The sequence below is a fragment of the Prionailurus bengalensis genome, chromosome D4 (assembly GCF_016509475.1).
Source record: "Prionailurus bengalensis isolate Pbe53 chromosome D4, Fcat_Pben_1.1_paternal_pri, whole genome shotgun sequence".
In the NCBI taxonomy this organism is placed as follows: domain Eukaryota; kingdom Metazoa; phylum Chordata; class Mammalia; order Carnivora; family Felidae; genus Prionailurus; species Prionailurus bengalensis.
The window spans coordinates 12,942,236-12,970,164 of record NC_057359.1 but is presented as its reverse complement, the minus strand read 5'-3'; the positions used below and the strand labels follow the sequence as shown (position 1 = coordinate 12,970,164).

The 27,929-nt window shown below is 43.6% G+C and overlaps 1 protein-coding gene across 10 annotated transcripts in view; it reads left to right on the top strand.

Annotated features, from left to right (window-relative positions):
- The window catches only part of TRPM3 (transient receptor potential cation channel subfamily M member 3), an 805,281-nt gene extending 783,490 nt beyond the window's left edge, over nucleotides 1–21,791 (top strand). For 8 of the 10 annotated variants that reach the window (XM_043565212.1, XM_043565210.1, XM_043565217.1 and 5 more), the window contains 4 exons: nucleotides 2,832–2,982; nucleotides 3,109–3,308; nucleotides 5,201–5,333; nucleotides 13,383–21,791. In XM_043565212.1, the coding sequence (XP_043421147.1) occupies nucleotides 2,832–2,982; nucleotides 3,109–3,308; nucleotides 5,201–5,333; nucleotides 13,383–14,835 (1,937 nt within the window). In that variant the 3' untranslated portion in view covers nucleotides 14,836–21,791. The remainder of the gene's footprint in view (nucleotides 1–2,831; nucleotides 2,983–3,108; nucleotides 3,309–5,200; nucleotides 5,334–13,382) is intronic. The other 2 variants (XM_043565219.1, XM_043565220.1) reach the window with 1 other exon arrangement.
- Nucleotides 21,792–27,929: the final 6,138 nt, after the last annotated feature.

The window sequence follows — 27,929 nt, the reverse complement described above, 5'->3', positions numbered from 1 at the left end:
GCAAGAGAATACATTTCTTACGGCGCTGCGGGGAAGCTTAAATGCAGTGGCCGATGTGAAGCGCCCAGCACCGAGGCTGACACACGCTGTGCTCTTCCCCACGCGTGTATCCCCAGTCTCTACCGCCCTTCACTTTGGAGGATCCCAGATGAAGAACTAGGGTCAGCATTTCCTGAGGAAGATGGCAAGAAAGACTTTATTCGAGGGAGTGATGGGCTACTACGATGCAGTTTTGTGATAGGAAAGAGATTGTGCCCAACTCTGAATGCAGCAAGGGAGACTAGAAATCTATAGCTGGGAGCAGGGTGTGGGTCAGAAGATGGAAAATCACGAACAGGAAATAAGGCTAAGGGGGTTCTGGCCATACCAGGCTGCTAGGTGGTCAAGACATCAGCTGGGGGATGGTGGAGGATGAGAAAACTCATCAGAGAGTGATGGTTATGAGATATTGAGGGGTGGGAATTCTGGCTGCAACTGACTCAACGGGATTCTTGCTGAAAGTGGCAATGAAGAGACAATCCTGGAAGGTACAGAGGTCGGGGGCTAGCTGACGAAGAGCCCAGACCAGCCTGAGTGGAGTTTGGCCAGGCAGAGTCCCTGTCAATACTACCCCAGTCCTCGCTGGAAAGGGGGCAGAAAGTGAGCTGGGGTGGGCTCCAGAAGGCCAAGTGAACATTGAAAACCAAACAGGATTCACCCAGGTGGAGCTTGGGACAGAGAGGGAGGTTTCAGAGGGGCCTTCTGAAAGCAAAAGAAGCATGGCTGACAGGAAGGGAGAGCATGACATTTCTAGGAACTGCAAGAGACTCATGCCAGTTTGTGCTGTGAGGGAAGGGCGGGAAGTGGCAAGAGATGACCCTGGGCCAGCCACTCTCAGAATTTGGACTTCGTCGTGGAGCCAGTGGGCGCCTCCATCACTGGGTTCTCCTCCCAAGGGAGTAAATGAACAGGACCTTCTGCAGGGCTCTCTTGGGTGGTTAGTGCCACAACTACCAATAATAATAACGATGCCGGCTGTTTGAACACACCTGACTCCCACACACGATCACCTTGCAGGCATATCTGAATGAAGCACTTTGGCCATCTTTTCCAGCCCTAAAAACAGGGTCTTGGTGTCTAGACATTATTAAAACCCTCTTAGGCTAAGAGCATGCATTTTGGACTTGATGGCATGTCAAAAATCATATAATCTTTCCAGCCTAATTCTAGCTCATTGGACCCACTTGAGGGGCACTGGAGAATTTCCTGGGAAACTTTATAAGAAATATCAACACCTGGACCCCCCCCCTCGGAGATTCAGATTCAAGTGTCTGGGGTGGAGCAGGGCACTGGCGTATTTTAAAGCTCCTCTGTGCAGCCAGGGTTGAGAACCACTATGGAGCACACAGTGTAGCAACGGTAGCTCTTGAGAAGGGAAAGGACTCCCCTTGCCAGATACTCCAGCTGAGATTCTGGGTCAACTTTGCAAACCTTCCTGGCAGATCTTCAGAAGCTGCCTGTGGCAACGGAGACTACTGCACACACTGCCCCTCTTTACAAATAGACTGTGTTTTTTTTTTTAATGTTTATTTATTTATTTCAAGACAGAGAAAGAGTGCATGTGCACAGGAGGGACAGAGAAGAGAGAGAGAGAGAGAGAGAGAGAGAGAGAGAATCCCAAGCAGGCTCCCTCTTGTCAGCTCAGAGCCGGAATCAGGGCTTGATCTCATGAACCGTGAGATCATGACCTGAGTTGAAATCAACAGTCTGATGCTTAACTGACTAAGCCACCCAGGCGCCCCCAGATAGACCCTGTTCTAAAGCCAACATATGGCAGCTAAAGAGGGAGGGGGACCTCCCCTAACCCCTTGGCACCTAAGGGCATGGTCTCACTCCCAGGCCATGTTGTCTGTGCAGCACTAAGGAGCTCTGTCAGGAATTTGCTTTTCCCCTGAATTTACCTGGAAACCCCAAGCAGGCTTCATTAGCACGTTACTCACGCTCATCCAATCCCACACGTCACCTTCCCCATCACCCCCAACTCCAGAACTTTTTTTTCCATTTGCCTATTTATTCAGTGCAGTTGGGTTCTGTGCCCTGGGCCCTGAAAAGCACATTTTTGGAAAGGAAATGCTCCTGGAAGAAAGCAGGGAGCTAAGAGCTCCAGAGTCCTGGCCCATCACCTGTCGTCAGCACCCCCACCCCCACCCTGGGTGAAATACCATCCGTCAGGAGCACTGAGCGACCAGCCCAGGAAATACTTCCCACGTCTCTGCCCTGTTTTATTCCTACCACACTGAGACTGCAGATTCTTAGCTCAGAGCCCCAGAGTTGTTGCCTGCAGCGATTAACTGCCACCCGTGTGTTAATTCCCAATCAATAACCCCTCTGCTGCTGCTGTTACAGCTGTAGGCGGCAGCCTGCACAGCACATTTTGGAAGTAACTTGATGGGGCAGTGAGACTCTGCACCCCCCGGCCAGTCCCCAGAAAAGCCCTGCCCAGGCTTCCTCACGACAGCAAGTGCCCTTTACTAAGTGTCCGTCGGGGGCAAGGGCCAGAGTGGGCGAGCAGGGGTGCGTCACCTCTTTCAGGTCCCGTGACAACTTGAGAGATGGCAGAAGCAGCTCCCGTCTGGTATCCCTTGAGATATTCACCACGCTTTCATTTCTCTCTTTTGGCTTTTTTAGAGTTCTTTTATTTTTTTTCTGTTTGTTTTGAGATGGCTGTATTTTTCCTCCATCTAAAAAAAAAAAAACAAAAACAAAGAAACTTCTCTCATTCAAATCAATCTTTTTTTTTTTAAATCACATAGCCATGGCTTCTCATTTCTTGCCTGTGCTGCTTTCTTTAGCTCCTTGTGGACAGAATGAGACACGGGAGGATGGCAAAATAATCCAGCTGCCTCCCTGCAAGACAGGAGCCTGGATTGTACCGGCCATCATGGCCTGCTACCTGTTAGTGGCGAACATCCTGCTGGTCAACCTGCTCATCGCCGTCTTTAAGTAAGTGGGTCCTTCCCTAGAGGATGTGGGGTGGAGGGAGAAGCAGGGGGGTTGGGGAGGGGCAGGCGCTGGGGCTTCAGAAAGGAGTGGGATTTCTCTCTTGATTCTCTCCCATCTCTATTTCAGCAATACATTTTTTGAGGTGAAGTCAATATCCAACCAAGTGTGGAAGTTTCAGAGGTATCAGCTCATCATGACCTTCCATGAGAGGCCGGTTCTGCCCCCACCTCTGATCATCTTTAGCCACATGACCATGATATTCCAGCATCTGTGTTGCCGATGGAGAAAACATGAGAGCGACCCAGATGAGAGGGACTATGGCTTGAGTAAGCTTCGGGGGACAGCCCTGGGCAGCCCCAAAGCAGGAACTCCTACTATATCCTACAGACGGTCATGTAGGACCATGTGCCCACCTGGTTCCTTCTGCGTCCAGCAGACTGTGGGCAGCTCTGAACACTTGGGAAGGCGTGGGAGGGTCTGTTTCTATGGGAAACAGTGCTGTGTGAGGACACTAGAGGCTGAAATGGAGCAATCTTAGCCTCCCATCTTTCTTAGTGAACAAAACCAGTCTCTGGCAGGGCTGTTCTAGCACCTCCATAGATTCTAAGCTCCTTACTGGCCAGAGGTCCCACCACAAAATATATGCACCGTAGTGATATGCTCCCAATGCTACATTATGTATAATGTAAGAATCATTACATGGGTTCAGTTGGGTTGTAGTTGACTAAGTCTGATTTTTTTCATTATCATTTCTGGACCTATCTTTTTTTTTTTTTTTCAGGGCTTAAACATTCCCCAGGCCTTAGAGGTTATGGCCATTTGCTCTGCTTTCTATTAGTCAAAGGAATAACAGAAAACCCCTCACCATCCACCTACTACCCAGTGTTTCTAGAAGGAGGTTCTGTTGGCTTTGGGGCAGAATAATTCTTCAGTGTATGGGATTGTCCCACACATGGCAGAAAATTTAACACTTCTGGCCTCCATACATTGAATATAATAGCTCCTGCAGATTTCCTAAATGCCCCCTTAGTACGACCCAGAGTTAATTACTATTGGGAATCCAGCCCCATTCAAGCAAGTTTCTGTGGTTTCTCAAAGTGTGTCAATTAGACTACCTATACTAAATCTACTGAGCCAGAGCCTCTAGGATTGTGACCCAGGAATTACCTCTCAGTGACACTAGTTAGTGCTCTAAAGTTTAAACCAAAGCCACCTCATCAACTGACTCTCTCTAAGTCTGGAGCTTTTAACAATTTCTCTGACAAAATAATGCCCAACTCCTTTCTAGACATTAAAATTACAGAGTTGAAGGGAAGTGAAAATTCCAGAATTCACTATTTCCACCAGAAACACAAATTTAGGCACATAGAAAGCTTAGAGGGAAAAAGTTCAAATTTCCACTGGGCTCTTTCTACAGCTGTATCAGTTATGAATCAGCCTACCTGATATTAACAGAGAACCAGGCTAACAACACAAATCAATAAAGCTTTATTTATCTGACATAACTCAAAGTGAAGAGGTAATAGCCCATCACTCAGCAATAGCTCCCTGAAGTCAAAGACCCCAAGTCTTGTTTTTTAAGTTCAGCAACTCCTTCTTGCCCTGTCTTATCTCATGGTTACAGAATAGCTGCTGTACTTCCAGGCATTACATTCATGTTCAAGGCAGGAAGAGGAGGGAAGGTGAGAAAATGTAGAAAGAAGGAGCTACACCTGAAAAGTTTCTCAGGAAAGCAGAACCTCTTCCCAATCCACCACCCCTCCCTGCAGCAGAGAAATGTATGGGTTTGGCTTTCCAGCCTTGGTTGTGGGCAGATGGAAAGAGGGAATGGGGTTGCCATGGGCTTGTAGTAAGACCAGTGAACATTCGTTGTCTGCCACACTCCTCAGACCAGTAACTGAACTTGTAAGTAACCTCCATTCCCTGCATAGCTCCATTTTCTTTGATTTAGCTACTTTCTGAACCTCACAATGGGTATAATTCTAACCAGCCACTGCAGTAAACCAGATATACCCAGGTGAACTTTAGGGCTCCATCGTGACTCTAACGCACAGAAACAGGACAATGATACGAGTTGCCCGATTGGATTTGGCTTTAGCCTGAGACTTAGCGAAGAACCTAGGCTCCTTTTCTTAACCTTGATGAAACGAAGAGTAGTCATTAGGCCCGCAGATTAGATGTCATTGCTGATCCTTCCTGTTGTCACTTTTTTCCACAGAACTGTTCATAACTGATGATGAGCTCAAGAAAGTACATGATTTCGAAGAGCAGTGCATAGAGGAGTATTTCAGAGAAAAGGATGATCGATTCAACTCGTCCAATGATGAGAGGATACGCGTGACTTCAGAAAGGTCTGTTCCATGGGCACATGCCTCTTGGGGATGCTTTGTGTCATGCTGTGACTTATCCACTGTGTTTGCTTGCCCAGCCCCCAAAACAGACCCCTTTGTGTTTATTTGTATTGTCCAAGAAATCATCAAGCTTATGAGAGGGTGGGACATTGTCAGAAGCAACTACAGAGCAAACTTCCAGACGTCCAGACCCTTCCTGGACTTCCTCAGGAGGCAGTAGCACCCGCCCTCCTGAAGATGAGATTGTTGAGGCTAGGACAGAGCAGGGCTTGTTGGCTCAGACCAGGAATTGGAACGTTCCAGCCCAGATGCAAACCAAGTGAGACCCAGCCCAACTCGAGGGCTTCCAGCAGGTTGATGTTTCATGTAGATCAGTGGGCATCTTTGGGGGAGAAGGAGAACAGTCCTGGCATCTGGCACATATGGGTATTCAGCACCTTCCGAATCAACGGCAATGAGAGATCTGCCAATTAGTTACAATAATGGATGAGGGTTTCTTTTTTTTTTCAGAATTATTTTTGTTTTATTCTTTTTATAGAACAAGATAAAAGCAAAGGAGTGAAAGCAGATTCTTCTACCCAGGGGTGATATACTTTTAGATCTCATTGGCCAGTTTTGTGGACCAGTAAGACTATAAAGAAAAAAAATCCCCAAATACAAAGAGGAGAGTCCGTGAAGTTTAATAAACCTAGCTTCATGCAAATTAATTTATAGTTCCTTCTTTTTCTCATTTTGCTGTGGACTAATAAAAACTTCATTCTGGGCTAGCACGTTCAAAACCCAGAATTTGGGATGGGCACCTGGGTGACTCAGTCGGTGAAGCATCTGACTCTTGATTTTCAGCTCAGGTCATGATCTCATGGTTTGTGAGATGAAGCCCCACATCGAGCTCCACACTGACAGCATGGAGCCTGCTTGGGATTCTCTCTCTCCCCCTCCCCTGCTCATTCTCTCTCTCTCTCTCTCTCTCTCTCTCTCTCTCTCTCTCAGTAAATAAACTTAAAAATACAGCATTTGGGAGCCACTGTTATAAAGAACGTGCAGACTGTTACGAAGTATGGTGTAACTTTAGATTGTAAGCATTGAAATATGAAGATGCAACTATTATAAATAGTGGGAAAGGGCATAATATATTGATGATTTTAGTTGCTATGATTCAAACTTCTAAGATATGAGTCAGTGACCTCAAGTTTTAGAGAAATGACATTCTGTCTGCTTACCCACTTCATACACTCTCTAGTGGCTCTGTGGAAATTACATAAGTGGCATTTTTCTGTTTCTGGCTCTTCATGTCTTTAAAGAATGCAGTCTACCTAAGTAGGTATATATACACATGCCACTGAGTGATTGTATCCATTGGTACTCAGCCAATATTAGCAAAGCTTAAAGCTGTGCGCATATTTTATGCTCATCTGTCATTGCAAAATAGAGCATTTTGTGATGATATGATGTGAAGTGATATGCTGGCAAACAGAGGAAGGACCTGCAAATCTAGAAATCTCTGCCATTCAAAGGACTTGAAAACACTTTATTGATGGACATATAGCCATGTGGTTTCCAGAAAATTGTGCCTTGGGGACACGTTCCCCATTACTCAAACATATTTCCAAAGCGTATGTAGAGGAGATTTTGAAATGCTTTTTGAACTCAAAAAGCCACAGACCTGGGGGCACAGAAAGGTAGGAGGAAGGAGGGTTAAGATACAAGGAAGCTTTTGCCTCTCTGGGGAACTAGAATGAGGGGTACAGACACCAGCACATGTGAACATGTTGGGAACCATGTCACCAATTCCTTTCAATGAAAATAGGAAGGAACTATACAGCACCTTCACCTGAGCCCCTCACCCCACAGCTATAAGCATTTCCAGAAGACTCCTTCCCCAAGACCCTGTTCCTCTCTGAGTGGCTTCAAAGCCCAGCCCTCAAGGACGATGACCGAGGTGAGCGATCCCCAGAAATCCAGGACAGATCATAGGTACCCCCTCCCTGTGTCTTAGGCATTAGCTGGCCTTCTGAAATAAGGGGGGCCTGGAGGACAAGGACAACCTCATGACCAAGCCCAGGTGCCAGAGAAGTGAATCTAAGCCCAGGCCTCATTCTCCTTCTGTTGCTTCTGTCTGTGTTTGTTTGGGGTTTGGTTTTTGGTGGTGGTGGTGGTGGCAGTGGCTGTTTTGCATTTGTAAGTGTACCGGAGAATAAATCTTTAACACTAGAATTGTGCTCAGCACAACAGAAACACTACAAAGTGCATGAGAGAACAGATATCAACCAAGGAAATAGAAGATCCGTATTACCCGTCTCACACATTTCCTGGGACATATCCTTTCTGAGTGGAGTGGCAGGTGAAATCTCCTGTCCTATTTACATTCAATAGATAGATAATAGATAATAAATTATCTATTATCTATAGATAATAGATAAAAATAAAAAGATAATATACACACACTCAGATAGGTACATATGTTTAACTTATATAAATTAACTACATACATTCTGTTAACTATATAGGATATTATATAATTCTCCTGTTATGTTCGACAGCCCCAATACAGAGATTTGAAATCAGAAAAACTCAGAGCTGGTTCTGCTGGGATCAAAGACTTGGGGAAAGGGTTTCTTCATGTTCTGAGCCCCATACCACTCACCCTGCCACTGCCTGTAAACTATAACTTACTTATATAAGTTTTACTTGCATGCATTTTTTTAGAAATACAGAGATCCTTCCACAATTGTCAATTTAAATGCATCATTCTGAAGTCATATTTTCGTACCTAAATGGTATCTAAAGAGAGCAATACAATATTCAGGAGATCATTAACACCTTTACGGGAACCAATTCTGAAAATTAACACCTCATAGGAGCTGATTCCTGAAAAAAAAAAAAACCTGTTTTTCCATATATATGTATTATATATATAATATATACACATGTATATACATGTATATACACGTAATATATATATAATTCTATTCATTTTATCTCATTGTTGGCTTGACAAATGTACTTGCTATGCCTTCAGTATAGCTTGTCAGATGCCGGCCAGCACACATCAGGTAAACCAAGACAGAAAGAACCAAGACTCCAAAAATACCATGTTTCACAATATTGACCCATCTTTCGTTTGGTTAAAAACCAGCCAGGTATCCACATTTCTCCAGTCAGCCCAGCATGTCAACCTCCCTGCTAAAATCACAACATACCCCATCACTAACATTATGCATCTGTGTTACTGTATTGGTCTAGATTATGAAGACAAGATTAATATTGAGCCCATAAAGTCTCCTGTAAATGAGCCCTATCTTTTCAAAGTACTCAAAACATCTGCTTAATTACATACTCCTGAGCTATTCCATAAGTACTGCCTAGAATTTATGTCAAGCTTTCATAATTCCTAGACTTTGGGAACTTTTAATATCAGAAAAACATTTTCCTATCTCCAGTCTCCTGACTTTTCTTGTTAATTTCCCCTTGGTTCTTAAGAGTTACCTACATTTTCTGGTGATCACAGCTGGAGCTTTTTTTTTCTGGTTCCTTTCACTCATTTAAAGCAGGGCTTGCAAACTGGTGACTTGGACACACCTGCACGCAGAGGGTTGTTGGGTAAGGCTTACAGCGATTGTGAAAATCCATGCTGAATGCCCTGGACTGGGCATGCTCTCTGCTGCCACTGAGTCCCAGCTTCTGTCCTCATACAATGCCATACGCATTGAGTTCTCCGACCCCTGACTTCCAGCTTCCAGATCATCCTCCCCAACGCCTTCCTCCCCTCCCTCAAGTTCCACTTGTCAGAAGAAGTTGCATTTGAATTTCTCTCCAGTAACAGTTGAAGCAAACTAGAATATACATGGTCACTGGTGTCATTTATCTAACCTTATCTTTCCCCAACCAAAGGGTTTGCACCCTTTCGTCACTTCGCCTAGTTCCAAAAACAGGAATAGTCATGTGACTATGAATAGTGTATTCCACTTCTGATTTTCATAACAAAGGAAGATAAGAATAACTTAGGATATATGAATAATCAAAAAACCGGGTAAGCCAAAAAAAATGAGCCTCACTCACCTCCCAGCCCTATCTTTTTCCAGTGCTGATCTTTGGTATCTCCATGATTGAGCTGGATTTCAATTTCTCCCCTTTTTTCTTCCCAGGATGATGAGAAGGATAATTGGACCAAAGGGAAGGGGAGGTGACTCTAAAACACTTAAATAAGTCACAAATTAGATGTCAGTCTGTGGATAAGCAAGAGTTCACTTTATCTGATCTGTGTCATCCCCTTGCATTTGAAACCCTGTACAAGTCTGCCCTTTCCCCGACAAGAGGCCCTGTGATTGGTTCGTGTGATAATGGGATTGCTTTTGCCCTCCATCCTATAGCCATCTTGCTGCTAGCTCTCCAGGGAATATTTGAGATTTAAAACAGGCATGGCCTGCCAAGCCTCTTTTTTCCTTTCACTACTTTTCCTTTAGCCACATTTTGAGGTTATCAGGAAAGAACATGAATTTGTAGAAAATAACAGTTCTTAAGAAATTGAGTATTGAGGCTGAAATTTTCTGTGCCATTAGGATCTTCTTTGGAATGTCCTTTCTTTTCTTCATCATACTGGCCGTTAGAGGCTAGTTGTCCTCTTAGCTGGGATTTCCCCCAACCTATCGAGTTAGGAATTTCCTCTGGTGGGATCCTGGCTGTCACTTTCTTGGGCATCCAGAGGCAGGAGTGACCTCACATCTTTCCAGGACCACATCGTGTTGCTAATGTTCTTGCCTCCCAAGTTACTCTGAAGAAGCCATGAGAGGCCCAGTGATGCAAAAGAAGGAAAGAAAAATAGTGTTCTCCTCACACAGCATCTTCCTTCCCCAACTTTTTTCTCTTGCTTCATCACTTCCTGTGTCTGTCTTAAGCGTTCCTCTTGATCCATAAATTCTTACCATTGTTACCTCCTTTTTCTCTCCTGAGTGGTTTGACCAGGGTCAGCAACTAATGACTACAATCATGACCCAAAACTCTTGGCTTGGTCCTCAAACGTATTTATATCTGTGATGCACACCCATTTACAATTGCTTTTCAAAAAAAAAAATTTTGTTTTTTAAGATTAAGGGAAGCACTCTGTTTATGGAACAAACATATAGGAGTTTAACTCTAAGATTTTTTATTCTTTTATAACTCCTACACTCCACCCCTACAGTTATATTCATGACTTAAATGATCATACAGTTACGTGGTTAAACACATCCAGAAATCTGGAAGAAAATGGATGAAACCGTCCATTCTCCCCACCCCACCCCACCAAGTACTACATTCCAAAACACCTCAGAGCCCACAGGAGAGCCTACCAAGGAGAACTTTGGTGAAGAATAGCTCCTTGGCCCTGTTCTAGCTGTCTTCCTCACTACCTCCAACTATTCCATTCCTGGGGCCATGCTTCTTTTTCTTGACTCTCGAGGTTCCCCCAGGCACCTCTCTGCTTACCTTCTTCCCCCTTCCTCCTACCACCTCTCTTCTTCCCATCCCCTTGGGCTCCTTAGTTTCTGTGTCCGGTTTACTGTCCACAGCCAGCTCCTGACTCTTCCATTGCTTCATGGTGCCTTAGCTCTGCCTCTTATCTGATACTTCTCTCTGCAGTGTTGGATCCTCGGGCTGAAGAGAGGTGGGATACAGGGAGGGAGCTCCCCACAGGGCAGGGAGACCCTTCACAGGGCTCAGCCCAGTGATCCCAAGCAGTTAGGCTAAAAGAGCATCTTTATCTCTTTCCATACCCACCTTGTTGTATACACCAGGCTCCAGGGAAACAAAGAGGAGGAGGGAAACGGTCCTGTCTTTTGTTACTCTGCCAACACTAAAACACTCCAGTACTAGAGTATCCAAAATGGAAAGTCCTGTTCTACCAAAAAAGTGCATGTCTCCTGCTCCTGACTTTAATGAGGAAGTATTTTATCCACTCGCTCAAAGCTTATTGCATTGCAAAACAGGAAATCGCAGTACTTGCAAAACCAAACTGCATAGGCTAGATGGTGACCAAGTGAATTGGAAGTCTATAAGACACACAAACTTGTTATTGTAAGTAAGTTTGTTTCTCAAGCTGTGTTTATATCACAAAATGAAGTGATACAGGGTAAAGTGGTAGTTTCCTTCTGAATCAGCTGTGTTAACTGAGAGATTAGCATTGAGTTTGCCAGCTTTGCAATCGCTAGATTTTCGAGTCTTTTAAGGCAGACACCTGGGCATGGTGGCAGACTGTTCCTGGGCTCCGGGAAGTGCTGGGTTGGGTATGGAGCATCAGGAGGATGTCTCTAAAGCAGGGCTCAGGAGGGCAGTCCAGAGCCTTGGGCTGGGTGAAGGCAACCTGAAAGATAAGAGAGCAGAATGGGTGAGGTGAGTTGGAGTGGGGCGAGCTGTTGCTGAAAGAGGCAGAGATGTGACCCAAGGCGGGAGAATCACACACACCCCCACTCTGGCCAGAAGAGGGTTTTTTTGTTTGTTTGTTTGGCTGGTTCGTTGGTTGGTTGGTTTTGCAAGCCTACAGATCCTCAGAAAGGGAAGCCACGTGCCTCTTGTACCTCATGGCACTGAAATGTATTCTTCTCTGATTGAGGTGTCACTACTATTAACATGCCACCCCTGCTACCATCCCCATCCCCCTTCGCCACCATCACAACAGCTGGGGGGACCCAGCTCCAATTGCCACCATTGTCTGTAAAGCACATCTTATACATGCAGACATGTTTCTTTAAGGGTCAGCGGTCGCGTGGTTTACTGTGCACATTGGGAGTTTTGGAAAAGTATCTTTATCTTTATCCTCTCCAGAAAAGTTGTGAGTGGATCTCATTTCGAGTCTCCAAAAGTTTTGCCTTTGGGCATTTACAAGTGAAAGTTGGAGTTCAAACCAAAGCTTGGCTCTGGTTTGCCCTTTTCCCGTCAATCCCAGAAAAATGTGGCACAATTTTATTTTAAATACGTGGCCTCTGTCTTTGTAAAAAAATGTCCAGGCAGCCTATTAAACAAACGAAATCAAGTTCATAACCATGATTGACTCAGTGAAACTTTATTGACACCTGGCAGCCCAGGAATGGAAAAAGGAATATGAGACAGATCATGCCCTTAGGAATTTCCAGTGGGGAAGGTCAAGACATCTAGAAATAACTGTAATATAAGGTATCTATGATCAGCTATCCAGAGAGACACGGAGAGAGAGAGAGAGGAGTTGGGTAATTGACTTACGGATAGATGCTCCAGGTTTACTACAAATTACATAATCTTGGTTAAATTTCTTGATGTTTGCTTTCCCTTTATTAAAGAAAGGATTGGGTTAGATCAACGCCAGGTGCCTCAGTGACAGGACCGTATCAATTCCTATGGAGGCCCTAAATTTTGAAAAGATTATTGTGAACAGCAACAAGAAGAGATTATCATATAAATGCAAAATAAGGGACGCCTGGGTGGTTCAGTCAGTTAAGCGTCCGACTTTGGCTCAGGTCATGATCTCAGTTTGTGGGTTCGAGCCCCATGTCAGGCTCTGTGCTAACAGCTCAGAGCCTGGAGCCTGCTTCAGGTTGGGTCTCCCTCCCTCTCTCTGCCCTTTCCCCGCTTGTGCTCTCTTTCTCTCTCTCTCTCTCAAAAGTAAATAAATGTTAAAAATTGTTTGTAATGCAAAATAAAAATAATCCCAGTCCATGCTATAAGCCTTAGGCATGCTCTGCAATGAGAATAGCTGCATTCTCAAACCGTATTGCACGGTTCTGAACAAAGTCATCAAGACGCACCATTCTCATTTCAGTGCTGACTAAGCCAACGCCGTAAGCCTTGCTTAGGTTATTAAACCCTGCCCCAAGTCACAACTAAGTCATGAGGCGCTTTGGCCCCATTCCACTCCAATAAGAACTGCTCAGCTTTGGTGTTTATTGGGATCGTGCGTTAAATTTTACTGAGGGAAAAGGGGTTTGCTAGATAAATACCACTAGCTTAGATCATCTCTAAAGCCTCTTCCAGCTCAAAAAGATTTAGATTCTCTAGAGAGGAACCTGGCCTTGAGTGACCCTCATTCTGTTTCTTGCCCAGGGTGGAGAACATGTCCATGCGGCTGGAGGAAGTCAACGAGAGAGAGCACTGCATGAAGGCCTCACTCCAGACCGTGGACATCCGGCTGGCGCAGCTCGAGGACCTCATTGGGCGCATGGCCACGGCCCTGGAGCGCCTGACAGGTCTGGAGCGGGCTGAGTCCAACAAAATCCGCTCCCGGACCTCGTCGGACTGTACGGATGCCGCCTACATCGTGCGCCAAAGCAGCTTCAACAGCCAGGAAGGAAATACCTTCAAGCTCCAAGAGAGTATAGACCCTGCAGGTGAGGAGACCATGTCCCCAACTTCTCCAACCCTAATGCCCCGTATGCGAAGCCATTCTTTCTATTCAGTCAATATGAAAGACAAAGGTGGTATAGAAAAGTTGGAAAGTCTTTTTAAAGAAAGGTCCCTGAGCCTCCACCGGGCTACTAGTTCCCACTCTGTAGCAAAAGAACCCAAAGCTCCTGCAGCCCCTGCAAACACCTTGGCCATTGTTCCAGACTCCAGAAGACCGTCCTCGTGTATAGACATCTACGTCTCTGCCATGGATGAACTACACTGTGATATAGACCCTCTGGACAATTCCATGAACATCCTCGGGCTAGGCGAGCCAAGCTTTTCGGCTACGGCACCTTCCACGGCTCCTTCAACCAGTGCCTATGCAACCCTTGCACCCACAGACAGACCTCCGAGCCGGAGCATTGATTTTGAGGACATCACCTCCATGGACACTAGATCTTTTTCTTCAGACTATACCCACCTCCCAGAATGCCAAAACCCCTGGGACACTGACCCTCCAATGTACCAGAGCATCGAGCGTTCCAAAAGTAGCCGCTATATAGCCACCACACCCTTTCTTCTAGAAGAGGCCCCCATGGTGAAATCTCATAGCTTTATGTTTTCTCCTTCGAGGAGCTATTATGCCAACTTCGGGGTACCCATGAAAACAGCAGAATACACAAGTATTACAGACTGTATTGACACAAGATGTGTCAATGCCCCTCAAGTGATTGCTGACAGGGCCACCTTCCCCGGAGGTCTTGGAGGCAAAGTAGAGGATTCATCTTGCTGCCATCCTGAGCGAGAAGCAGAACTGAGCCACCCCAGCTCTGACAGTGAGGAGAACGAGGCCAGAGGCCGGAGAGCCACCATCGCGATACCTTCCCAGGAGGGTGATAACTCAGACAGAACCGTATCCAATAACATCACAGTTCCCAAGATAGAGCGCGCCAACAGCTACTCGGCAGAGGAGCCAAGCGCACCATATGCACACACCAGGAAGAGCTTCTCCATCAGTGACAAACTCGACAGGCAGCGGAACACAGCAAGCCTGCGCAATCCCTTCCAGAGGAGTAAGTCCTCCAAGCCGGAGGGACGAGGGGACAGCCTGTCCATGAGGAGACTGTCCAGAACGTCCGCCTTCCACAGCTTTGAAAGCAAGCACAACTAAACCTTCCTAATACGCATTGCAGGAGGCTCAAGAATCCAGCCCTAAAATCCTCCCCGAACTCTACCTGTTCCCCTTCCTTGACACATCCCTGCTTTATTCTTAGCTGAGCAAAACAAGCAATGCCTCGGGAGGTGTTAACTCAAAGGTGACTTCGGGGCCACCGATCAAGAAAGCCTTTGGTCTGGCCCAGCGCCAAACACAGGGGCTTTAAGTCATGCTCCCACTTGATGGGCAGGGAGGGGACAGAGGGAGGAGCAGGGTTGAGATGAATGTGTGTCAGTAGTCACTTCTGAAAGCCATGAGCTCTGGGAATGAAGGGGCTTCAAGCATTCTCCATGCCAGGAGGCATCTTTCCAATTCTGACCATGATCAAGAGTTTTAGGATACAGGGCTAAGTTGCAAACTATGATAAAATAAAGTAGCCAGCATACAAATGAGATATTCTAAACTTCAATTCTGTTTTCTTTTCACATTGGCTCCATCACTGGTGACTGATGAAGAGCATCCTTTTTATTCAGTATAAGCCGGCAGCAAGCAGTTCTACCTAACGTCCCAACTCCTTCTCATGCCAACACTTCTGTAATTGATCATTATAAAGAAAACACAAGGTAACAGTCATAGTTCGCCTGTCTCTTATATATTCACTTCTGGTGCCACAACTGTTTATCTTTTTTGAAGAAAATAAAGGGAAAAGAAATGCCTTTTTGTATTGCAATCGAAATGAAAGAAGAATTGAGGCTAAACACAAGTGTCAAGTGGTTTATTATATGCAGTGGGCATTCGAGTATAGTCAAGCAAGCTCAGGATGAATGTAATTAAATAACTTTATATTTTTTAATTTATTTTGTACCTCACCCATCATCAAGGAAGCCACTCACTGAATATGTGATAGTGAACTCAAAGGAAAACAAAAATAGTGGGCAGAACTCACCTAAAATTGCCATATGGTATACTGTTGTATTCTCGCCATTAGTGTCATGTGCCATGCTGCTGTGTGGCTGTCATCATTTGCATGACTCTGCCATGTCTTCTGAACATCTCCAAGATGTACCTGGAAATTCTTCACACTACTCATCACATGACCATTTTGTATATGAAGACCTGATCACATGTGGATATTTTCATACCTAGAGTTTTGCCATTTAATCTGAGCTCAGCATAAATTTAATTGGAGATTTTCCAAGGGCTGGTATCTTTTTTATGGAAATGTTCCAAAGTACTTTTTAAGGAAGTTTCAAATCATAAATAACCTTAGAATTGACTGCAAATCTGGTATCAACCCAAAGTCATCAGTTGCAGGCATACCATGAATATTTTTCTTATATACAGAGCTATAAAAATGATACAATAGACTAAAATGGAAAGCAAATAAACCACATAAAGACTTCTATAGTATATGCTGCTTATATACATATATATGCATTTACACAGACATGTTTATATATAGTATATAAACAGGCATATAGAGCTTTCTTAAGAGGCTTGGACCTTTTCTATCACCTTGAGATATAACCAGAATTTTTTAATATCCAAGAGTTCCACTGAAAGAGTTCATTATATTATGTTGGATTTTGACAGGTGTTAAAATTATGACTTTTTAAATCCCTATGACCTTAGTTCCTCCTTGTACCAAACTAGACTGGCCAAAATGACGGGCGACCCGCCCTCTGCTTTTCTGTCCAGAAGCACATGCTGTGATGACATCTTATTTAGTCTGGTTTCTTCTGCACAAAGTGATTACGCCAAGTACAACCCAAATTAGACATGCAATTCTAAGCCGGATAGTATTACGGACTCTTTAATACAGGCTACTACTAGATCAGAATCTGGATTTGAAGGGAGATAAATAAATATTGACCCTCAAATCTTCAGATTCCTACTTGTGTCACTGATTTTTAAAAAGAATAAAATCTTTAAGAAAAATGATCTAATGTTCTTGCCCCCCCCCAACACTATGTGGTTCTCCTGTTTAGTTGTTGTTATGAGCTCCAGATTTTCTCATTATGTGAAATCAAGTAAACACATGGACAGAACCTCTAACCTTCAAATTTTTTTAACCCTCTGAACCAGTCTTTTGGATATGGAAATAGTTATGAGGCCACATACAAAGAATTAAATAATTCCCTTTCACTCTTTGGTATGTGGGTGAATCAAAAACAAGCAACCAGCCTCCCTCGGATGCAATTGCTCTAGAAAGGCTTACATTTTTACTGAGCCCCACACTAGCTGTTTCCCTTTCAGCAAACATGTATTTGGTCTGAGAATAAATCAGTTGCCCTTAAACTACCTTGAGTCATGAATCTCAGTGAGAATCTGGTGAAATCTTTGGGCCCTCCAGAAAAGAATGTACATAGGTGCAAAGTTGCAATATAACCTGCAAGGGCCCACGGACCCCTGGTTCCATCTTGAGTGATAACGAGGAAGAGGAATCGTGGTTGCTCATAATCAATAGTTGTAACAGGCACTTTACATTTGAGACCATTTCTCTGTGATTCTCAGGAAGGCTAAGTCTCAACACCAGAGTTTGAACCAAGATTTCGTTCTTTTCGTCCCTTAGATTCTATTTTGCTAGCGTGATATGCTTGTATCCTAATGTTTGATGATTTTAAGTATGGAGCACACTTTAAAAAGCTGGAAGGCTCTCCGAGAGAGTCTGTAGAGGAATCCAAGAAGGAGGTGAAACCATTAATCTTTGACCACAGAGCAGGACATCACTGTACCTCCAGGGCCCCATTCTGGACCAGACTGAAAGTGAGGGAGAGAAATTATGTGCACAAGTGTTTCCCTTCACCGTGATTTCTGGAGAGAACAGAACAGGACCTGGGAAGCACAGTACTTAATGGTCCTGACCTTGTGACTGCCTGGTTCTTTTGTTGTGCAGGAAAATGAAGTTCTTACATCTTCTGTGAAGTGTGCAAAATATACAAGCCAAATTTCAATCTTTAAACTTCAGCTGTGCAATTCTCATGAGCCATTTCTTTCCTGTGCGCCTACATGTGTGTCCTGTTTCAACCCATTTCTTCCCATTTCTGGGTTCTCTGCACACCGATGTGGCATCGATTCTGTGGCCTTGTACAGTCAGCTTGTGTTCAGATCATTTATCCCATCATGTCCCCGATCAAGGGGACGTTAATTACCTGTCTCTGTGAATTAAGTAGCTTGTGGGCAGCACATCATTGAGGAACATAAATAAAGTCATAGAGAGCTCACAGAATTAATAGCTCTGGCTTCATTTCTGCTTTTGAGGTGCCAATTTTATATACTACTATATGTAATGATTCGTTCTAAATTGCTTGTTCCATTTGAAAAACAATTGTTTTATGAAAATAGCCATGGAAATTCCCTGATTGACCCACATGCTTATAGTTAGAAACTTCCTCCTTGATGGATTTGAACGAGAAGCTGGAAAACTTGGGCACAATTGTCATGGCTACATTATATATTTCTCCAAGCCAGAAGGTGTGTGTTAGCAGGCAGAATGCAGCACTTTACGGAGCTGGATTTCTTTTTAAGTCTAAGCTTCCAGGTCTAGGATATCTATTTAGCACTTTGAACCTTCCCCTTTAAAAAAAGAAAAAAAAAAGAAATATATATATATATATATGAATAATCCAGTGGGAAAACTGTACTTCTAAAAACACAAAGTGTGTTTCTTCTGAATGTTTCTAAGGTACTCTAAAAGATGGTTTCTATAGATAATATTATGGTAGATAACTGGATAGTACATTTATTCTACTTCCTGAGGCTCTACAGTCTAATCTTCCTGAATGTTTGGGCTGTTTAACTTCTGTAATGGTAATCAATATTATCCAGTCATCCATCATGCTGTATCTATAGGCTGTACCATTCAACGTGTCAGGCAATGCTGTATTATAAAACACATGCACATGTATATGTAACCCATGTTTTTAACCCAGCATAGTTGTAGCATGTGGTTGTATTAATGAACGTTACAGGACAGCTTTGCTAATCATTGACAAATCTGTAACATTCAATAAAGAAGCACGTGTTGCCGGGATTAAGTATGTTCCCAATTCCATGTTATTTAGCCTCCTCGTAAAATGAGCACTTTTGTTCCTGAGCTACTTTCTGTTTTTCACAATCCTGTAGGCCACTAGGAAATACGTGTATAAGCTGATGTACACCCTCTAACCAGCCCTGTGAGCCTTGGTAGGTGAATTGTGTTTTGCGAAAGATGAGCTGGCATGTTATGCAAAAGACTATATGACAAATGAACTTAAAATAATATTTTAAACTCCAGTTGAATTAGCTGTTTGTTTACATCTGCTAACCCCATGTGGAAGCAGGGTACAGTATTTTATAAATATGTTCATTTAGTAACACTGATACGTTTGTTTCTAGATGAAGTGATGCTAGTGTGTAGGTGGTTATATATGTTCTAGATATTGCATTATTACTCACTATTCTTTAACAATAGCAATGTAACTGAAATGAAGTAACCCTCCCCCAAATCCAGTCTTAATTTTGTGGCAACAAAATGCATGCACTGCTTTATGCGTTTCTTTTGACTTTTTAAGGGCACTTAACATTTTACTATTGCCTGCTGTAGCACTTAAAAACCAGCTAGGAACTTGCTCACGCTGTTGGGCTGCTTACACTGTTTGGGGATTATGTTCAATTTTTCAAAATTAAAAACAAAAAAGTAACCAAGGGTTTTTTTTAAATCTTTTTTTAAGCTCTGAACAAATAATATGAAAGAAAGTATTAACCACAGGGTGTATAGCTAGGGGACCCAGAGATGGCTAGCCAACAGCGGTCCAGGTGTTGGTGCATCTGTGATATAGCAAAGACCCATTTCTGATTCTTTAGGGCCACTGGGTACAGATTGTTAAACGAGACGTGAGAGTGAGAAGTCCATTGGTGACAATGCAGAAATCCACAGGTCATGGTGAATGAGTGGTCCAGTGATGCTGGTGCCCTCCCTCCTACTTGGTGGCTTTTCTTACCTGTGTATGAGCCTGGGCTGGGGGGAGAGCGAGGGGTGGGTGACTCTGTGTCTGATCAAGAACTAGGTGAGTCTGAAGAGTTTGCCCTTTAAAGAAATCACCATGTCATTATCAGAAGCCATTCCACATCTGGAAAAGAGAGGAGCCAGTTTGCACAGTCTTATAAATGACTGTTCCTCAAACGGGTAGAGAAAACTTTTCTCCCAGCCTGCACTGGCCTAAGCTTTCTCTTCCTTTTACATGTCAAACATTCTCTTTCCCAGATTGGGGTCAGCCAAAGAGGCGTTGGTTCTGATTTAAGGAAAACAAGATTTTTCTTTTCTTTTCTTTTTTAACGCACTTGAGAAGGTCCCTGCGTTACCTTTTCTCTGAGTTCCTTGCACTGATCGCTGCTAATGAAATCAAAACATGACGATTTCTACATGTTGTCTAAGGAAGGATTTCAGTGGCCACATAATCCACATGGCAGTCAGAGTGAGGTGAATTTTCCCTTCCCTAATTCACCTTGTCTGCGGGTCCCCATAAGCCTCCAGGCCCTTGCCTATTTGCACAATGTTTGTGAGCTGGAAAGCGAAAAGGGCACACATGGCCACGAGTCCACGGGCTATCTGCAGAGCATCGAAACCAACCTTGACCCAGGCCTTCCTCAGGAACAGGCAGTCTGCTGAGAGCATTGGGTTACAGAGGGAAGTTCAGCTTCACGCCTGAATATGCATCCTTCGTCACCCCCTTAACTTTCCTTTCTCTTCACCCAGCACAACACACTTTTTTGCCAGACCAACAGACCCTTGCTCCTAGTACCTCAGTACCCCGTGGAGCCTGGCACAATAAGCTGAAACAGTGGCTACTTGGAGAAAGTCCAGCTTTCAGACTTTGTCCCGCCCTAATCTTCCCGTTAACCAAGGCTGCTTCCCATACTCTCCCCCATGCCCCTGACTCAGCTGGCGTTTGAATCAGCCCCTTCCAGTTCTTTGCCCGCCTGAATCCCAAAAAGAGTCCCTCCTGTCTTCACCCCGGCTCCCCCCAGATCATCAGAACCAGCCATCTGCATCTAGACTGCGGGCTGCAACCTCAAATACACGCAGGGGCTGGAGCCAGGACGCAAATGTGCCCGTTGGATGTTGAAAGACAACAGGAAGAAGTGGGGTTTGTAGGGCATGAGAGAACACGTGTCCCGCTACAAAAACATTCACATTCAGACTTGTAAACACTCTGCTAGCCAAACAAATGTGTCTGCCAGCAGCATTCAGTCCCAACAGCACTAGTTTGGGACCTCTGATTTAGGGCCAACCAGGATCATATTCTTGATCCTGACTTAGTGTATACAAGAAATACAGCGAGAACTGAGGCAGGGGTGGAGAGGAACTCACCCTATTCAGGGTTATTCCCGCTCTCCCGAATGACGTATGTGTGTGTATTTGCTTAGCTGCATCTTTCTGGACCCAAACGCAGGATCTTTGTGAGGGAGATTCAGAAGAAGAGTACCGTAGCATTGTATCGAGGCTTATCTGCTTCCTGTCACTACAGCGTCTAACTTGAGTTTATATTGCTGTTTCTGCTGTGCAAAACAGTACATGCAGTATACTGTATTCATAATCATTTCATAATCTAGAACTTAGGCTCTCATTTGTAAACATTCTAACCATAGTTTATAATGGGGGAAATTCTTCAAATATCCTTTTTAAATGAATTCCTATAAATACAACAATTTTGAAATTGGGTTTGTTAAATATATATACATCTTTTCCTTCTTTGTGTATGGATAGACAGCGGTTTGCATATCTATCGACATTATAAATATATATAAATCCTTAGAGGAATTGTTCTTTTTTAAAGGTCTATTATTGGATTCACAATGCACTTTGAGCTTGTTTGTTTAGATACATAATTCGAAGCAGAAGTTGGCAGATACCATGGGAAAAACTTTCTGAAATTTCTGTAACAAATGTTTTGCAATAAAAAAAAAAAACTTAGTAGTTTAAAACATGACTTGGACTTCCTTGTGCATTTATTTGCCGTCACTTGATTTCCACCATCTTCATGCCAAGAACAGTGGGGTACGTGGAGATAATTGCCCAGGACCCATAAGCTACTTGTAAAGCATAAGTTGCAAACTGGTAGTCTGTGGGTCATATCTAGCCAGCAGAGAAGAGGTGTTTTTTAAAAAATGTAAAATGTTCTGGGCACCTGGGTGGCTCAGTCGGTTAAGTGTCCAACTTCAGCTCAGGTCATGATGTCGTGGTCTATGGGTTCAAACCCCGCGCTGGGCTCTTTGCTGACAGCTGGGAGCCTGAAGCCTGCTGTGGATTCTGTGTTTCCCTCATGCACTGCCCCCCCCCACTTGTGCTTGCTTGCTCTCTCTCTCTCAAAAATAAACATTTAAAAAAATAAAAATAAAAATGTGAAACATTTAAAAATTGATAGATTTCACATCTAATTTCATATTTCTGGCTTCCCTTGAAAAATCTGAAGATCTGCTAAAACAAGGCCTGGATTCCCACATGAAAATAGTCACCTGACTTATGGCATCTTGGCTGGCCCTTCATTTTTTTTTAAAGTTTATTTATTTGTTTTGAGAAAGAACGTGTGAGAGCACGTGGGAGGGGCAGAGGGAGAGAGAAAGAGAATCCCAATCCACCTTGTCAGTGTGGAGCCCGAACTCACAAACTGCAAGATCATGACCCGAGCCAAAATCAAGAGTCAGACACTTAACTGATTGAGCCACCCAGGCATTGGCTGCCCCTTTAAAAGGAGCATGTGCTCAGAGCACCTGGGTGGGTCTGTCAGTTAAGCATCCTGTTTTGGCTCAAGTCATGATCTCACAGTTCATGAGTTCAAGTCCTACATCAGTCTTTGCAGTGATAGCATGGAGCCTGCTTGGGATTCTCTCTCCCTCTCTCTCCCCTTCCCCCCACCCCCGTCTCCAAAATAAGTAAACCTTAAAAAATAAGTGAATAAAAGGAGCATGTACTCCTCAACACACCACAGTCCCCAGCACTCTGTTCTGCACCTTACATATGGTCCCCTTCCCTCAGTAACATGGAAAGCTCTTATGCACGCTGGAGTGTTGGACCCTATCTTAAAGAATGTAAAAGAGCAGTGGCAGCCCTAGCATCTCTAAGTAGGAAAGGCTTGAGGGTAGCAATCTGGCTGCATGAGAGACACATGACAGACTTGTCTTCATACTAAAGGTCTGGCAGGCATGCTTTCATGACCCATTGTAAAGCATATTATGATCTATAATTGGGTTAGCTCTGAGAGTGCTGAGGGATGGGAGAAAGGGGATCCATCCCACCCCCATTAAGTAACTCTGGTTGCAGCTTCTGCCGCAAAGAAGAGAAAATGTAGAACATACATACGTGCAATCTTTTATTCAAAAATAATACTCGTTGAGTACCTACTATGTCCCATTTGGTGTGCCCAGGTGAATAAAGTGGGTGAAATCCCTTCCCCTGTGGAGCTTTGAATCTAGCTGTAATGAAATGTAATCATACACAGTCTTGAAATTACCATTCAGTTGCTTAAGGAATAAAGTCTAGAGGTTCAGAGAAGTCACAACGCTCTGTGACTCAAGGCAAGGAAGTCTCTGTGGAAGAGGCTACCTTGGGATGTATCCTGAAGAACAGGGAGGGTTTAATAAGCACGAGGAGGACACTCCAGGTAAGGGGAACACTAATTTGATAAGCCTTCAAATGCTACAGTGCTTCATCTTGGTTAGAACTTCCGGGCAGTTTCATGGCATCTCCAGAATTGACCCCACTTTTGAGAATGGAGCTTTGCTCCAACTAGTATCTTCATCTGTACCTTTCCCGTTGGCTCTGTCTAATGAATTTTTTGAAAATGGAATGGTTGGCATAGGAATTTGTTTATAAATATGCACATTTATGTAACACACACAAGATTCAACCATGTGCCCTCAGATTTCCTGGAAAACCAGGTCAACCATCATTTGCTACCAACATATCAGATTTAGAACAACATAGAGCTTCCTTGAAGAAGATAATTGATGAAGGTTGAAGAAGACTAAATTCCCTAGAGCTAAATTTTAATTGTAATGTTAATTTAAAAGCAGTCTGTCATTACTTACTTGTTTACATTACCCTACTTGATTAAAAGCCAGAACGTGGCTTGTTGTATAAAGCCCTAGAGTACCATATCCTTAGACATGGAAAGTTTGCAGTAATTCTTTCTTTTCTACCCCTCCTGGTCTATGGTTGTTAACCTGGTCTCAGCCTAACATTCGGGACACTACTTTCTTACAGTTTTAGCCATTTCTCAGAAGCCTTGGGCTGTACAGTCATTATCTTATGACATAACACAGTCACCCTAGAAAGGCCTTTACTCAAAATCATGAACTGTTGCCCCAATATTCTTTGTCTCAAGCACTAAACATTCATTTTTATTTAAGACTGGGTGTGTTAGTTTGTAGGGCTGCCTTAACAAAATACCACAAATTAGGTGGCTTAAACAATAGATACTGTCTCATGGTTCTGGAAGCCAGGGTTCAAAGATCAAAATGTTGGCAGGGCTGGTTTCTCCTGAGGGCTGTGAGAATCTATTCAACACCTCTCCATCCTAGCTTCTAGTGATTTTTTGGCAATCTTTGCATTTCTTGGTTTATAGAAGCATCACCCCAATCTTTGCCTCATCTTCACATGACACTCTCCCTGTGTGTTATCATGTATCCAAATTTACTCTTTTTGTAATCACACGAGTATGGCACCCACTTTACTCTCCAGTACAACTTCAGCTGAACTAGTTATATCTGGAATGAGGCTATTCACCAAAAATGGTCACAATCTGTGGTACAAGGGGCTAGGATTTCAAGAAACAATGGTGGAGACAAAATTCAACCCTGATCACTGGGTGAATTTGTGAGTAACAGTGTGGTGGTGATTTATCTTTTTAATATCTTTTAAAGTAGAGAAATCAGAATTGAGGAATCAATTGGGAACAACATATGTATTGAGCAATAGGAGAAAAAAAATAGATCATGCTATACCATGGAGCCATTAACAACAATTAAGTCTTTGTATACTGACATAAAAAGATGCCACTGGTATGTTGTCAAGTCCTTCTTAAAAGGAAATGCAGAGCAACATGTCGGGTCTAATCCCAATTTTTGTAAAAATTAAACCAGGTGTTTAGATACGGTTATACAGGGATCTGTACGTGAAGAGTGAAAAGACTGAAAGAATGCTCCAGAAAGGAGAGAGTTCTGCAGTAGAACATCCCCCCCACTCCAAATATTCAAGTCCTGTTGAAGAGTAACTTAAAGTGGCCCAAGAAAAGTTGGTTCGACGATCAACCGACATCTTTGCCTTCTTTCTGTTCAGACACCTGTTCTAGACGTCATGACAATAACCACAAGGCCTGGAATGGCAACTTGGCTTCTGCGAGGAATAGCAAATTTGAAATAAAAGCAAAGAAAAGTGGTAGCAATGTTTTAACTACTAATGTCACGAAATTGTCATTTTAGGCATAAATACAACCAATATCTTTCGAGGAGCTACTTTGTTCTTCTGGAAGAACTGAAAATTTTATTAAAAAGGCAAGACTGTCATGACTAAAAAGATAATTACATGGTGTAGTTATTTAATTAGAGCTGTTGAAGAAATGGGGATGAGCAGCCCAAATTTAGCTCATCAACACTGAAAGTATTCACATGCAGCAAAATGGCCACCAGGAAAGCGATGTGTGGATGGTTTCCCAAAATTTGTGTAGGAAATTGGACTACATAATCTACTCTGAGACTGCATAGCACAAACTAGAGATGCTTTTAGGTTAAGAGGAAAGAATGGGGGTGCCTGGGTGGCTCAGTCGGTTGAGTGTCCAACTCTTGATTTTGGCTCAGGTCATGATCTCACGGTTCGTGACATCAAGCCCCATGTCGAGCTCAGTGCTGACGATGCAGATCTCACTTGGGATTCTCTCTCTGCCCCTCCTCTTCTCACTGTCTCTCACTCTCTCACTCTCTCTCTCTCCCTCACAAAATAAATAAACATTTTTTAAAAAGAGGAAAGAATGAACATCTGTAGCCTGGCAGGGCCTAAAGGAATAGAGGGGACTAGGGGAGACAGGAGGTGAGAACCAGGCATTTCCAAGGCTGTTGGAAAATAAAGACATAGCCATGAGAACAATGAAGTCCTGCTCAGGGAACAGTCAGGAGCCATCCTGATCAGGGCAGAAGACTCACATTGGAGGTTTGTGGGAAAGTATCACAATCCCTTATGTTCATTTAATCTTCTCAACACATCTATGAAATCAACATTCTTCTTCTTCTGTCCCAGAGGGGAGGGGGGCGGAAATTGTTCATCATCTTATACATGAATGCCAGACTAGAGTTTGGACTTTATTCTGTGATAAGAAGAAAGCGACTGAAGAATTCCAGGCAAAAATGTGAAGCGGCAGGGGAGGAGGAGGTGTGGTTGGCCTGACCACAGGATTCCAGGCAAGAGGTGATAAAACCTCATGGAAAGAGACACTAAAGAAGTTTTACAGCTCAACCTAATTCCACAAATATTTCATGGAGACTCACTTTTTGAGGAATGCTTGACCAAGTGCCAGCATATTCTATTTGAAATGTCACCCTCTTACTTAATTCCCTGGTGAACAACTAGCTGTCCTTTACAGAAGACTGTGTTTTAGTGTATTGCCCAGCTGAGCACCCCTGGAGATGCTTCCTCCGTGGCAGTCATTCTGTACTTGTGAAAGAGCTGTACCCTTCAAACAGCCTTAATTTTGGCTAGATCTTTGGCAAAGGGTGACATCGACTCAAGAGCGCCAACTGGAGCTCTTTCCTTGGGAATATGGAACAAAATGCAGATAGCAATCTCTAGACAGTGAAACCGTAACTTACAGACTCAGGAATTCTTGACAATCATGTTCCTGCATATGGCCGAGTTGCAGAGAAAGTCAGTCTGCCACAAAAAAGAGAGAGAAGGAATATTGATACAGAGACAGGAGCGGACATAGGAAGCAGAAAAATTCCATAACCATAGTCCCAACTTTGGACTCTAAAAGCACATCAGTATCCTTAAAACAGATTCCCCACGTGGTAAGCTAAGTAATGACCTCCCAAAGATGCCCACATCCTAACCCCCAGGGACCTATGCACGTTACCTTACACGGCAAAAGGGGCTTTGCAGGTGCGATAGATTAGGAACGTCAAGACAGGCAGATAATCTTGGATCATCCAGGTGGGCCCAGTGTAATCACAGATATCTTTGTAAGAGAGTGGAGGGGTTAGTGTGACAATGGAAGCAGAGATGGAAGTGGCACATGCTGAAGATAAAGGAAGGGGCCACGAGCCAAGGAGGCCTCTAAAAGCTGGAGAAGACAAGGCAGAGATTCCTCCCCTAGTCTCCAGAAGGAACCACACCTGCTGACATCTTGATGTTAGCCCCTCAAGACTCATTTTTACTTCTGACCGCTAGAACTGTAAGTGAATAGATTTGTGTTGTTTAAAGCCACTGAATTTGTGGTGATTTGTTACAGCAGCAATAGGGAGCTAATACACCTCCCTTACACACACTTTTGCTTAAAATCAAATTGGTGTCTTTTAAGCACAACCGCAATACCTAAGTACCATATCTTAATACTTGGAGGCCACAAACTATAAGACACACTGCCACATTGTATGTATACTTTGACCAAAAGACACGTTCTGATTTGAAAAAAAATGAAAATGGAATGAAATGAAACAAAAAGAAAAAAAATGTGTCACTCAGAATTGAAATAAGGCGATATATCCTTCAAGTCACATCTCAACCAGCTCCACCTCTGTGAAGACTTCTCTAATTTACCGTAATAAACTCTCCTTTATTGACCATGTGTCAAGCCTTACATGGATCCTTACATGGATCCTACTTGATAGTGGGAGGTTTACTTGTTTCTCCAGATAAACCATGAGCACCTTGGCAGAGTCTCTGGTGTGTCTGCACATAAAATGAATAAGGAAATGGATGAATAGACAGTCTCTGACCTCAGCAAGCTTCCAGTCCAACAGAAACCAATATGCCAGTCTACAAATCAGAGTTTTCAAAGCCCCATGAATAAATTACATGAACCAAACATTCTGGAGCACAGAGCGTGCTCTTTATATATGCAATAAAATTTGCAATAACT